At 35.7% G+C, this 15,580-nt stretch overlaps 1 protein-coding gene across 2 annotated transcripts; it reads right to left on the reverse strand.

Annotated features, from left to right (window-relative positions):
* Nucleotides 1-52: 52 nt before the first annotated feature.
* LOC117784718 lies at nt 53-15,133 on the reverse strand. 2 transcript variants are annotated; one of them, XM_034622529.1, is made up of 10 exons: nt 15,045-15,133; nt 12,618-13,131; nt 12,005-12,556; nt 11,820-11,939; nt 9,710-10,630; nt 8,998-9,307; nt 5,859-5,998; nt 1,961-2,818; nt 1,749-1,889; nt 53-1,693 (listed from the first exon to the last, which is right to left on the reverse strand). In XM_034622529.1, exons 2-10 carry the CDS (start codon nt 13,002-13,004, stop codon nt 1,622-1,624), a joined length of 3,501 nt encoding a protein of 1,166 aa, XP_034478420.1. In that variant the 5' UTR covers nt 13,005-13,131; nt 15,045-15,133; the 3' UTR covers nt 53-1,621. The 2 variants fall into 2 exon arrangements, with proteins under 2 accessions (XP_034478420.1, XP_034478427.1); XM_034622536.1 differs by lacking the exons at nt 53-1,693; nt 1,749-1,889; nt 5,859-5,998 and having other exon boundaries at nt 2,693-2,818.
* Nucleotides 15,134-15,580: the final 447 nt, after the last annotated feature.

Raw genomic sequence — 15,580 nt, forward strand, 5'->3', positions numbered from 1 at the left:
TATGTATTTTAATATTAGTTTTTGTCGAGTTACAGTTTGGATTTGTTCCTTCAGTGTATTTTAATTATTATATTTAATTGCAAAGTAAGCTGCGCTTCACCTGAATGGCCCTTTGACCGAACTCGGCTTAAGTATGTTGATGGACTTCCATGTTTTGGTGTTTAAATAGATGGTATACAATTAGTGTGGTAGCTATTTAGTTTAGGCGCATTACAATAGAGTTATATTCGTTTAAACAAGACTTTCAATAATTTTATCTATAAATATATTATTCAATTATTTGCTCGGCTTTGGCTGTGCGTTTTTAAAAAATATTGCCTTTGCGAACGTCCAAAGAGTATTAAAATACATATATGTATTTGATATGCTTACATATTTGTAGCATATAAACTTTTGGTTACCTGCACTTCAAGCCCTTAAACAATTTGAAATATTAATCATTATACATAGGTATGTACACGTATGTATTGTTTGTATCAATATACTTACATTGTACATTTTACTTGTTTTATTTATTTTATGTAACTGCGGGTCACTTTTCGTTTTCAATGTGAATCTTCTCAATTATAGCAAAAATAAGCTCTTTATAATATACTTAAGTTACATACTTGATTTGCTTAACCAAAATTATTTAATGCTTGATTTATTGTTCTTCATATTACTTTTGTTGCTGTGGCTTTTATTTAATTTTTGTTAATGTTTAAAATTGCTCATTGCTTTTTTCTCAAATGACAATAATCGATAAGAGCGCAAATTTTGTTTCGCACATTTATTGTAAGTATACACATTATTTTGACGATGTTAATTAAATGCATTTCGTTTTGTTTATTGTTTTGTTTATAACAGGCATTAAGACTATGCTAAGTGTTTGACTTTATTTAAGGTAATGCGTTAAGATTATCTATACAAAGAAAATAAAATTTAACGAAATCTCATCTCGTCTTACTCGTACAACGAATATTTGTTTTTGGCATATTTGCAAAGTATAAATGTAGTTAATAAAATAAATTTACAAAAAAAAAATTAGCATATCATAAACGGTCAGGCTTTCTGTCCAACTTGTTGGCGAATAAATTCCACTCAATTCTTATAAGTTCTTGACCTAACCATCGCTCTTTTTCTCTCTCTCTCTCTCTAATCAGAATCACACACACGCACACACATTTTTATGGCTTGTCTTTCGACGTATAGACTTAGCTATGTATAAATATGTTAAGATTGCGGTAAATAAAATATATTTAAATTTTTAAACTTGATATATTCCAGAACAGTATTTTTTAAATCACTCTCGTACACAGACACATATACAAATCCCTAAGTTCAGTCTTTTTCAAATACATCAAGAAAATAAAAAAATAAAGAGCAAAGGAAAAGTAAATATGACAAATTATTATGGCGTTAAAAAAAAATTAATTAATTTCTATGCTCAGGGTGCTTAGTTTTATTGGATGATGTGTGAGAATGTAATTTTCAATTTCCGAAAGTTGAATCTTATTGATTGGACTTTTGAGTTTGCTTAGCATACTGAAAGTATATTTTTATAATTCAACTGGGATTGCGGTTTGGGACAACACAAAAGACATGTGAGTCCACAGTGTGTGCTGGGTGGTGCACGGTCATATTAAATATAAATTGGCGTCTCTTGGCCAGTGAGCAATCGAAACATGGACGTGGGCATCGTTTTCATTAAGATCTGTAAGAAAAACAGTTTATTGAAAATACTATATATATTTTTTAATGTCACTGACCTCGCCCACAGATGAGGATAGCAATTTGACGATAGTATCGTGTGGTACAGCCACCACACTCTGATTGTTGATCTCGATAATGCGATGACCAACGCGCACACCGCCGCGTTCTGCAATGCCGCCACGCAGCAGGCTGCAAATCTGTTAAATAGACGGAAATTGAAAGTAATAATGTAATTGAAGGTGAGAATCATATTATAAATTCAGCTTACCACGCCGTTTTGCACGCTAAAGCCTAGCTGAAAGAGCGCCTTAGGACGTAGGATCTTAACCTCAACGACTGGCGGGCAGGGCACAACGGTGAACTTGACGGCAGTTTGATTTTTGGCATTGCGTATATAGCTTTGGCAGGTGGACAGCGGCAATCCAACGAGGCTCATGCCATTAATGGCTATTAACTGATCGCCAATATTTAATTGGCCACAGCGTGCGGCTGCGCCGCCGGACATTAAATTGGCAATGACCACCGTCGGCAGCATTGAGCCCCAGCCGCTTTCCACGATGACAACTCCAAGTATTTCGCCTTTAGCCTTGGGAACCACTACTTCCTTTTGTAGCTCTTTCTTTGCAAATATCTCGAGCTCGTCGCCAAAAATCTCCTGACTGTTAAGCACTTCTTGGTAATCCATCTCCTTGGCTAGATTCTCATTCTCAATGCCATTTGCTTTCAGGAACTCCATGTAGGCCACCTGAAAAGCCTGACCAATAGACTGAGCTATGAACTGTGCCTCGTCGCTCTCAAAAACATGACATATCATTTTAGGCGTTCGATTGTGCTTGTTGGAAGAACCGCTCTCCTTGTTGCTGGTATTTTCTTTCAACGTTTCGCCATCGGTGATCTCTCCAGGGCCTGGACAGGTGATTGTTTCAAGTCCAACTACGGCGCCATTGGGTACAAAACGTCGACGCGCCATTAACACAACTAAATCACCAATGTCAGCTATGTAGGAGATAGTTCGCAGAGCATGATCCATCATAATCTCCTTCAGATCTGTGTTGAGCACCATTATCTTCTCAGTCGAAATGAATAGATCCACTTCAGTGTTGGGCTGACTTTCACCCTCAGGTGCCTGTCAATAAACAAAAACAACAATCATGATATATTTATTTAAATAAGTTTGTCTCTATTTAAATCTGCAAAGGGACTATTACAAAAATTACAAGAACCAAACCTACTTTTTTGGATAGATTTGGGTTCCCAAACGACAAAAAACATTTTTTTTTCTATTGTGAGATTTTTTTTTAGAATTTTTTAAAAGTCTTTCTTTTATTTATTACCTTTTTTCAGAGGTGCGCCCACATTTGTCATCATTACTCGAGAATGCCAAAACCGATTTCAAAAAGCCTTACTTTCTCAAAGCTAATGAATATATCAATAATACAAAATTTAAGATTTAAACCAGTAGCTTAAGAGATATCAATTCTTGAATTGAAAAAATTTAGATATTTTTTTTAAGCATTTTTCTTAGCTTTTTTTACTTTAAAATTCGAGAAAAAGTCGAAAAAAATGTATTACATCACTGCGGACGGCAGTTCGCGATAGTGACAAAAGCATCACGAAGGGTGCGAAAGGCTACTAACAATATACACAGCTAAGTAGGAAAATTTGCTACGACTGTCCGATTAGATCGAGTTATATACCGATCGAAAGGTTTAGTCCTAACTTACAAAATGGCATACTAAAACTTTTTCTAATTCACCTGGGTCATGAGATACGGGGGTGTAAGTGGGAGGGGAAAAATTTATATGATCGCAGCTTATGGAGCCGTTGGGGCTTTTTGTTAGAATTTTATATTTTTCAAAAATACGCGTCGATTAATACCTCGATGACCCAAATCCGAAAACTGGTTCAAAGGATAACTAAATTTTAAATTTGTAGTGGTCATCTCAAAATGAAATAAAAAGTCAGTTTGTTTGTTCGTCTGTTTGTATCAAAGCGCAAAAAAAGCTTAGATGTAATGATGGGAATTTATTCCCTTTCGAAAATCTAGAAATCTTTGCTCCACGACTTTTTGAAAAAACCGCTAGTTTAGCGGGAAAGCGCTAAATCCCGGCAAAATTGAAACCTCAACAACAAACCATAGAAGCTACAGATAATTTCTATATATCATTGGAAAGGTGTGTTTGAGGGCTTTTATGTGCACTTTAAACTTTTTTTCTAAATTACTCAGGTAACATTTTACAGGTGATATAATGTTTTTAAGCTTACATTTTGGCGATTTCTGACAAAATGGCTTTAACGATTTCTGTTAAATTTTAATACGTTGTTGTTAAATTTTGGTTGAGGGGTTTGGAAGATATTACCTGTTAAGTGAATAAATACACTTTTTGGTTTTATGAGATATCTCAACCAAACTGATACAATATGCATTTAACTTGGTTTTATATATCCTGACCAAAGTTGGTTCAAATCGGACCACTAAATCATATAGCTGTCATAAAACCGATCGGGACAAAATTAGGTTTTAGTATGAACAACATTTTTGTTTAGTGAGATATTTTAACCAAATTGACAGCATATGAATTGAAGTTAGCTTTAAAAATCCTGACCCAAATAAGTTCTTATCGGACCACTATATCATATAGCTGTCATAGGACCAATAGGGCGAAAATCAAGTTCTACTGTGGAAAATTTTTTTGTTTTATGAGAAATCTTAACCAAACTAATACAATATGCATTTAACTTGGTTTTATATATCCAGACCAATGTAAGTTCAAATCGGACCACTATATCATATAGCTTTCATAGGACCGATCGGCCCAATATTAAGTCTTAGTATGAAAAACTTTTTTGTTTTACAAGATATCGTAACCAAACTAATAGAATATGCATTTAAGTTAGACTTATATATCCTGATCAAAGTTGGATGGTCATTTGAACTATTAAATTTGTTTCTATATATATAGCTATATTAATTTCTCATCGTTAAGTATGTTTACCGTTAAAATCTATGGAAAGTCGGCTCAGTTATTAGCATATAAATAATGAAACAAGTTTTTCGCAAAGGTTGATTTTCGACTGATCGGTCCCATGGCAGCTATATGTTATAGTGGTCCTATTCCAACCAAATTTGAACAGGTTGTATAAGAACATAAGAGATTTTTAATTTAAAAGTTTGAAACAGATAACTTAAAAAATAAAAAAGCTTTTCGTATTAAAGGTTGCTTATCGACCGTTCGTATCGATCGTTCCTATGGCAGCTATATGATAGAGAGCTCCGATTTCAGCCAAATTTGGTAAGGCTGTGAAGAGCAATTAAATATACATAATTCATGAGTTTGATTGAGATATCTTCAAAAATAAAAAAAGTTTTTTTTACTAAAACTTGGTTTTGTACCGATCGGTCCTATGGCAGCTATATGATATAGTAGACCGATTTGAACCAACTTCGGTAAGGATGCATAAGACCAACTTCAATGCATATTCTATCAGTTAAGTTAAGATATCTTAAAAAAAAAAAAAGTTTTTCATACTAAAACTTGATTTTGGACCGGTCCTATGGCAGCTATATGATAAAGTGGACAGATTCGAACCAAAATTGGTGAAGATGTCAAGGACATCATAGAGTAAACAATTTGTGAGTTTGGTTAAAATATCTTAGAAATTAAAAAAGTTTTTCATACTAATGGTGGATTTTCGACCGATCGTTCCTATAGCAGCGATATTGAATAGTGATCCGATTTGAACTAAATTTGGTAGGGATATATAGCACATTTCCATTTTTGAGTAATGATGACAAATGTGGGCGCACCTCTGAAAAAAGTATTGAAAAAAGACAAATTTTAAAAAATTCTAAAAAAAAATCTCATTATAGAAAAAAAAAAAGTTTTTTGTCGCTTGGGGCCCCATATCTATCAAAAAAAGTGGATTTGGTTCTTGTTATAGTCAAAAAGTTCAAATTTGTTGCCTAGTGTTATGAAAGAACACTAAAATTCAGTTTTGTTGCTTACCAAAGCCTAAACATATCAAGGAGTATGCAGCATGAGTTTATTAAGGGATAATGGGAGAGAAAAGCGAGACGCATTATAGACATTGAGCAATTTACCGAGCACACATTCTAAAGGAGTGGAAATGGAAAACTAGTTTTGATCTGGCTGGAAAATACGCACCTTAATGCGCGATACTGCTTCCTCGGCCTGCATCATTCGCGTTGACTTTGTGGGCTGACCCTCGCATACTAGCTGAGTGGAGCCCAAATACCGAGCGCGAAAAAGAACACCCTCGATTAATACTTTGGGTTCCAATAAACCTAATGAATATGAAAATAATCATTTTAAGTTTAACAACGTTAAGTTAAAGAATCAAATATTTTTATTAAATAAAATGGTAAATTTATAGTTTAATTTGCTTAGCTAATTTGTTATTAAGCCCTGGTCAGGTATATTACGTTTGTTAAAATTATGCATGTAGACGTGGCATACTGCATCAGCATTAACACCCGAGTCGATAGAGCAATGTCCGTTTGTCAGTATATGCGAAAGGATCTCAAAGATGGTAAGAAGCAGGAAATTTAGAATGTAGACTCCTCATATTTTAACGCACTGATGGATGAAATCAAAAAAATAAAAACAAAGCTCTCATCACCTGAATGAGTCGCCACATTATAGGCAAACGTTAATCCCGTGTTCAAGACTGTTTGCACATAAACCTTTTTTACGTTTTAAATCTTTTTTCGTTGATTTATAATCGGCCCCCCTCGACTAAAGCTTGTTATATCCGTTACTTAAAAATAAGTAAAATGGTATATTGTGTTCTTTAGAATGTATGTAGAAGCAGGCATCTCCGACCCTATAAAGTTTATATATTCTTGTTCAGCATCAACAGCCGAGTCGATATAGCCATGTGAGCACCTAGATCTCAGAGACTATAAGAGATAGAGCAATCAAATTTAGAATACAGACTCCAATTGCGTTGGAGCAGGTCAAGATTGTTTCAAATTTCCGCCACGCCCTTTTTCGCCACCGAAAATCGCGAAAAACCACTACGGTCACAATTTTTAAGATAATTCGGTTTTTATGGCAATTAACTTTATCTATTATTATTATTTATTATCCCACTGAATAGCAGCAAAATCGTACAAATAGAACGGCAGATATGGCGAATTAATGTTTTCAAAGTAAAACAAGTAATTTCTTTAAAGTACTTTATATATATTAAAATAACAAGCGGGTATCCTCGACTATAGCCTTTCCGATTAGTTTATTATGAGTATGCGCGGACTACAGTCTGCGCTAGTGACGAAAACAGCGTGACGGGTGAACAATTTACGACTGTCCGATCAGAACGAATTATATACCAATCAGAAGGTATAGTCTTAACTAACAAAATTGCATACTTTTGGCAACTAACGTGGTTCATAAGATAAGGGGTTTTAAGTGATAAGCGCAAAATGTAAATAATTGCAACGTGTGGGGCTGTTAAAGCCTTTTGGTTCAAAAGATAATTAAATTTTAAAAAATTTAGTTTTTTTTTGCCTTAACAAATATAAAAAAAAGTGGCATACAAAAAAATTGCTTTTTAGCGCAGAGCAGAATGCCAAACTGTTTTTTTTTTTTTTTTTGAATTAGTTATATATTTCATTTAATATCGTTGGTCGTAAAATTGAATCAGTAATCTTGGGACAGGGAAAGGTTTTTGTCACTAGACGTTTTACTCGCATAGGGTGTGTTTTTTAAACATTTGCACATGCAGTTTTATAAAGAGACACTAGTTTTTTTGATCATCATATCTGCTAGGCAAATTAAACTATAACACTAGGCAACAGCCCAAATCTGAATTAAACCAAGCCGACTTTTTTTGGTAGATATGGGCCCCAAACGACGAAAAACATTTTATTTTTTCTATGGCAGAATTTTCGTTTTAGAATTTTGTAAAAATTTTTCTTTTTTTTTCTGGCCATTTAATGGGCGCTTACTTTTGTCATCATTACTCGAGAATGAACCGATTTTCAAAAGCTTTACTTTTCCTGAAAGCTAATGAATATATCTATAATGAATAAATCTGAATACATTCAGTCTAAGATTTAAGACAGTAGATTAAGAGCTATTAATTTTTTAATTAAGAAACACTTGTTTTTTTTAACATTTTCTATTTTAAAATTAACGGAAAACTCAAAAAAAAAATTCTGAACTTCGGTTTTAATTTTTTGCAAAGCTGCATCAATTGAGCTTTGTTTAAGACATGATTCATTAAAATCTATGGAGAAACGGCGATATAATACAATTTTATATCTATGCATGTTTTTGTCGATTTTAATGACTTCCTTGTAGAGCGGCATAAATTCTAAAACTCCGCCATAGAAAAAAAATGTTTTTCGTCGTTTAGGACCCCATATCTATCCAAAAAAGTGGGTTTGGTTCAATTCAGAAGAAAAAATCCAAATTTGTTGCCTAGTGTAATATAAAAGAAAGATAGACAGAGTATAGAAAAGAGAGAGAGAGAGAGAGAGAGAGATACATCCACTTACATGGCAAGCACCACACCCAAATATATAAATAAAAATTTCAATATGCAGCGTACGATAAAAGAAAAAATACAAATGTCAAAATTGATTTAAGAAGTACAACAATACACGCCATGATACATTGATATAAGGTAGCGACAGCAGCAAATGTATGAGAGCGAAAGCAAAATACGATAATAAGAAATTGTGTGCGGGAGAGCGAGACAAAACGTTTCATAGCCTGCTAGTCTGCTTACATACTGAACAATATATGATAGCAAAAATGAGAGCGCTCTCTGTGCTGTCACTACCAAATATAATTGTATCATGATACACACTATGTACAGACGTTTCAAAATAATAAGACCAGTTTCCATTATTATTGATGTTATTGAGTAAGGGACTCAAACATCAGACTTTAATTCAATGAAGTATCATTGGAGAAATGTCAAGAATGAATTGAAAAATACTAGGCTACAAAATGATTTAGAATTATGGCAAGAAAAAAAGGATCGGAAATAATTATCTTCATATCAAATATAAAGACCTCGGTGTGTACTCACAAAGGGTTAAAGTTACTGTAGGAATCGATGATACCTCGATTTCATTCCCTCAGAATTATACGATTCGGACATATCAGGAATCAGGGTTTAAGTCCCTTTAAATTTAAAAAGTATATAATTTTTGGTCAAGATATGCTGTTTTTATTATTTTTTCATACGTCTGTAGATTGTTTGATGATCGTATTATGGGGCGTATCTGCAGAGTAAACTCCACATATATTCGCACATACATACACTACTTACCCTCTTTATTACGCGATTTAGCCTTTTTATCGATGTTGGCCGAATCCTTGAAAGATTTTATGGAACCCGTGGGGCTCTTCGAGTATTGAAGCTTTTCCGGCGAACTGAGCGTAACGTTCATATCATCAACAATTTGGCATATATCCGGAGAATTGGGCGTCAGTGAAGTGCCTATACCCTGCCGAATAGTTGCCGTCGAGTAGCCTTGCGCCTTTGAATTGCTATTGTTGTCACTTCCATTTACGTTATTGGCATTGTTGTTAGCTAAGCCATTGGCATTGCTATCGGCAGCGACGGACAATTCCCTAGTCTGTAAGCAATCAATAATAATCAATTAATCAATCACTTTTTACGAATCTCTAACAATTGTCGGTGCTCCTAAGACCAAGCTGTCAAATGTCAAAAAAAATTGTTAAGAGATACAAATATATACAAATTTAATTTAATTTTATTATCTTACATCCTAGCACTGAAAGGATTTCCAAATAAAGTAAAGCACTAGTCACAACAACTGTACCGTTTTTTTTGTAGTTTAAATATTTCTTAAATTGAATAAAAATAAATAAAATGAATTTTGGAAGGATGTTGTTAGTTAAGTAAAACATACCTAAAATTAATATTTTGTTGTTGTTTTCGAATGCCCTTTTCATCAAAGTCTCTAGCGATTTGTGGAACACGACTGAGGTATTGATATTTTTAAGTATTAGCATACCTGTTCAGCAAAGAAATCCTGTTGACCCAATAGCCGGTCCGTTTCCAAATCTGTGTCGGCTTCATCCTCTTCCAGACGTGTAGCCGAGGCGTTCTTGCGTGGCACCCATACTGGCGAATCTGGATCTACGGCCAATATTTCATCGCAAATTTTTAATTTTTCGGGCTGTGTTTTTGCACGCTGAAGAGCCGATCGTATTTCCATCATGGTCTCTTGTATCTTTCTTGGTGATGTACCGCTCACAACAGCTGATGAAGATGATAGTTTAGTTTTTGATTCTGCCCCAGCGGCATAAACTGGGTCGTAGTACGTTTCCACGGGACTGTGGCTATCAGCATTGACGACATTCAACGCCATCTGCGCATCTTCGGTGTGTGGCGGCGGCGTTGGCGTGGCAGTCGGTGAAGCGGACAACAGCTGGGGCGTTGGCAACGCGGCAGTCGCAAAATCGTTTGACTGCAAAGCATCTGTTGCCGCTGCCGAGACCAGACTTGCTGAATTGTATTCATTGGGCAAACGTTCACAGTCACTGTTGCCGTTGTGCTCATGCTCGTTAGTGATTTTTTGTTGCTGCTGAAGCTGTTGCTGTTGTTGAGGTTGTTGCTGCTTGTCGCAGACTACAGAAACATTGTTTTCAGTATCTGATGCATGGCCACTGCTAAGACCATCCTCTAGCACGGGCATGCTAGTGTACAGTTTGCCATAGTCGGTTGTGGCACAGTTAATGTCATTTGACAGGCTATCCATATCACCGCAGTTTGAATCGTAATCCGTCGTTTCCGGTGAAAGCGTAAAGTTACGCGAGTGACGACGCAGATTGGCCTCCATTTCTGTGTCGGCCAGGTCACCACTACTTCGGCTGTTTGAGTCTATATACAGCTCGATGTCGTTGTGCTCCTGGTAGGTATTGTGCTCGCTAGACTGCAAACAATAAACAACATACATGAAGAACTTATCAGAAAGAACCCGGAAACATTCCAACCATTGCAGGGCGCATATTACGCATTTCATTTTGGCATTTGCATAAAATTTTGTATTATATTATTGTAGTATGTATTGTGTAGTCACAATCAAACTAACTTTAAAATATTTATTTAATTTTTTTATCTTTTAGAATTCAACTTTTAGTTTATACTAATGCAATTTATTTTATATACATTTTTTTAAATCTTTATTTCAAATCAATTTCCCTAATTTTTTTAATTTTAAATTAAATTTAATTTATTTTGGTCAACTGCTGTTAGTTGACATAAAACAAAGAAAATAAGAAAACAAAACAAAGGAACAAAATGGTTAACCAAACAGAAAAAAAAAGTTTTTTTTTAATAAGACATTGGTGCAATTATAAATTGACAATTTTATTTTAATGTTAATAAAAATTTGATGATGTTTACCGGTGGCCCAAACCATCACTGCGGCCAATGCAACACCAGAAAATAACAAAAAGTCGATTGGTCGATTGTTAGCTCTCTGAGATTTTGGTGTTCATTCAGACAGACATGTTACTGAACATTACACTCGGATAATAAACTTGAAAGTTTTTTCAAGAAACAATTTTGAAAAGTGCATAGGAAAAACCTAAAAGACCCTTTGTACTTTGTAAGCACTGGATCTTAAAATTAGTTTGACAATATATAATAAGGTCAAGTTCGCAAAACTTATTACCAACCAAAAAAGAATTATGTTCAATATGTCAAGTACTTAAGTAAGTATTTATATTTAGTTGGGCTTTAGTTCAATGTATGGTTAATAATTTTTTTTTTTTTTTTAGTTTTTAAGGTCTCGATTTTGAAATCGAAAAATAACGAACGCCCTAAAATATACCCAAAACATTTTCTCTGGGGTGTACTCTATATCAAATGGGACTATTTGTGTGAATTTAAAATTTGTTCGCTTAAAACTGTTTTCATAAATTAGTTAAATAAATAAATATATATGCCGACCACTGTATATCTCAATCATAGCGCAAACTGAATAAAAATGTGATTAGTCAATATGGCATTTGTCTAGTGCAAATAACTTTTTTAATGAAACGCATTTCATTTTGCAATTGGACAACCGACGTTACAGCCTCAATAAGTTGACGGAAAGTGAGTTGACGCTGACTCACCTGTATCCTGGACGAACGATGTACAATGTAAAGCTCGTCTTTGGGGATTCTAGCTAGACGCTGGCCAATGTAAGCCTGCTCGATATGTTTGTCTATTTCGCAGACGCGCGGTTGCATGTCCTGTTAGTAGATAAATATAATATGTTATTGTACATTATAGGGATTTTATAGGTTTGATGACTCACAGAACTGGCCACATCGTCACCACTTTCTGTCGTGAAATCTGTAAAACGCTGTTCGTCATCGGGATTCGCTTTGAAGAACTCCTCCAGCACTTTGCGAGTCTCTGAGAACTCGTACAGATAGTCAAAGGTTGGAGTCTTCGAGGACCCTGTTGCGTTCGTCCCCTCATGATCGATCAGATCAATCAGATTACCCACGGATGTCTTGTCAGCCATGCTGCCAATAACGTTGTTATTATTCGGGCGATGTGTGATTGGTGAGACGCGCTGCGGAAAACCGGGTGGTCGCTTGGGAAATCCAGCACCCTTGGCAGACATTTGCTGATTGCCAAATCGACGCGGTGAGCCCTCATACTCAGCTATAGGCAGCTGACCAATCATTTTGGTGACCTTCAGAATATCCTCGCTGTTTTCCCTGTCAGAAGGAGCCAGTGCCGCGGGTTTGTTCATCCAGTTTGTGTCGATGTCATCAAATACGACAATCTCTCCGTCCCGCAGACAATGACCATCGGCCTTACCCACATCCGTTGGTGAGCCGGGACTCGCTAAGCCGCCCTACAAAATCGTTTTTTATTTTTTTTTTGGTAATGCATTTGGGATAACAGACAGAACTTACCTCCGGTTCAAACTGACTACTTCCCGGACTGTGTCCTACGCGTATCTGATGTGGATGAGGACGCTGGTAATAATATTCAGAATGATGCTGCTGGGTACCCAAATATCCAGGCAGTTGATGAGGCGGCGACCGTTGCTTAAATGTCTGGTGATGCATGGACGAGTATTCAAGTTCGGCATTCATATCTGGTGAGTTTAGCACTGTGCTAGCTGGTGTCACATTCGGGCTCCGCCTCCGCATTTCCCATACGTAACGCTCCTGTGATGCTGAAGTTGTGCCAGCACTGCCATCGCCAAATGTCATGTGCAACCCCGTGTGTTGTCCACTGGCAACATGATTTACATTTGCGTCCATAGAGTCGTTGCTACTGTCGCTGCAGGAATTCATGCTGAGCGATTATGTACACTGGCCTATTAGAATTTATCTGTGGATGCGACTACACTGTGTAAGTCGACTTCGGCTACTTTTCAGCAGCCAGTGATGATATCAACTGCCGCTGACATGCTGACAATGGCTGAAAAGATCAAAGCAACGATTATTAATTAAACGATTTTTTCTGTACATCTCTCAAATGATGATATAATACTCTGAATAGCCAAATGAATCACAGCTAATGTTATTACTTTCCATCAGCTTTAATTGCAGCTGCGGTTTTTTTGGGTTCAGGGAATGGAGTTGTGCTACAAATTTAAAACAATTGTACAAATGTTTTCATTTTTCTTTAATTTATGACTTCAGAAGTTGTGTTTGTTGTAGTGCTCACTATTGCAAGTTTCGTGTCCGCCGCTGATATACAATATATTTTCTTCTATAGCTTCCCATTATAAATCATCAATTCATCGTCATTGCACATTTCGCGATTTATCAATTACACTGGCCAAGTAATTTATAGAACGTTCTCTTTATAACCACCCACTGACTAAAAACAAAGCAACCGGCATATTTTCTTTTATTTATTATGCCCGTTACTTAAAAAATAAGTAAAAGGCTATATTGTGTTCGTTGGAATGTATGTAACAGGGAGAAGGAGGCATCTCCGACCCTATAAAGTATATACAGTGGGGAGCAAAATTTAGTACAAGTTCACAAACTTTGTCTTTCGGCGTCTACAATAACAAAACTATAAAAGCAACGGGCAAAAAATTATTTTTTCCATATTTATTACATTATTTGTTAGAAATATTAGTAACTAGCAAACATAAAATAGTTATTTTCAAGAAGTGGAAAACAACTCCCATGTACTCTTTTTTGCCCTTTTCGTGAAAACTAAAGATATTTAATAATTTAAATTATTTCGACATAGAAAAAAGGTTTTCTTGACTTAATTTATAAACTTTGGTACATTCTTTACCATATTCTCAAATATCTGTTTTGGAATTCGATTCCACTCCACTTTTACACGGCTCTAAAGATCGTCCTTGGCGGATGGGGCTAAATCATACTAAGCAAGTCGTTGTTCAATATTTGAGCCGAAAGAAAAAGTTTGTGAACTTGCACTCATTTTTGCTCCCCACTGTATATTCTTAATCAGTATCAACAGCCGAGTCGATATAGCCATGTGTGTCTGTCCGTCCGTCCGTATGAACAAAAGGATCTCAAAGACAATAAGAGGTAGAGGTGCCAAATTTGGGGCACAGGTTTCTATAAACCCCACGCAGATCAAGTTTGTTTAAAATTCAAGCAACGCCTCCCTCTGCCATCGCAAATCACGAAAAACCACCACAGCCACAGTTTTTAAGATAATAAGTTTTTTGTGGTAATTACTGTTATATATTATTACTATCTATTATCCTATAAATCGCATCAAGATCGGACAACTACAACGGCAGTAACTGCGAATTAATGTTTTCAAATCAATACAAGTAATTTCATTAAAGTACTTTTATATATGTATATTGAAATAAGTAACGGGTATCCTATGGTCGGGATCTCGACTTTCGGACTAGTTTTTTTTTTTGCACTGTGCGTCAGTTTTCGACAGGGTGCAAGAGGCCTTTGGGACTGGTAAAAAAGAATTTGCTCCTCGCATATGCACATATGTATGTGTGTATACATACATACTTGTGCGTGCGCGTGTATTAACATTACTGTATACACTTGTGTACGTGGTATTGGCATAGAGTATTGTTAAAAATCAATATATCTCCTTGTTTTTGGTGTACGTAGTAGTCACCACCACCCATTAGTATTAACATTCAACCTGCCCACCAGTTATAGCAGCAGAAGTAACAAATACAACCATAACAACAACAACAAGAACAATAACAGCAGTCTAACAATGTGTATTTGGCTTTTTTGGGTGGCGTTCGACTTCGATTGACATTAAACTAGTATTGCTGCACAAGGTTTCACGATATCAGCATCAGCTGAATTTCCCAAAATCTGCATTATTATTAAATTCTTACAGATGCCTTATAAGTTTATTACCAATTAATACATCTTATTCACTTTCTATATGGTAGTAAATTTATTTATTAGAGCAGTTCCAAACTTTCAGCACAAGTTCCATTGAACGGATCCGTAATATGAACTAATGAGCTCGTTAAGTAATTTTGGCACGAAAAATGCTCAGCTATCACAGGGATTCCTAACTTTGTATTTATTCCAGTTCCACAGCTACCCCGTTACAAAAAATTAGTGATGTGCAAACATCGATGTTAATCGATGTATCGACTTTTGAACATGCAAAATTATGGTGATATTCCTGAAACAGATGCGTAATTGGGTTCGTTACAGATTTGAAGTCGCCGATCAGCTGTTCACAGCTGCTTCATACAAAATATGTAGGGTTGCCAGTCAAAATAAAAAATTATACGGAAAGTAAGGTAACCCTAAGAGATTTCACGAAATCAGGTCTGAGGCTGATTTCGCTTGAATTTCATTTCGATTATATAATGTGATATGATAATAATATGTGAGACCGTGCAATTCGATAACATTATTTGGCCACACTTGGTGTTTAC

Source organism: Drosophila innubila, chromosome X, assembly GCF_004354385.1.
Source record: "Drosophila innubila isolate TH190305 chromosome X, UK_Dinn_1.0, whole genome shotgun sequence".
NCBI lineage: Eukaryota > Metazoa > Arthropoda > Insecta > Diptera > Drosophilidae > Drosophila > Drosophila innubila.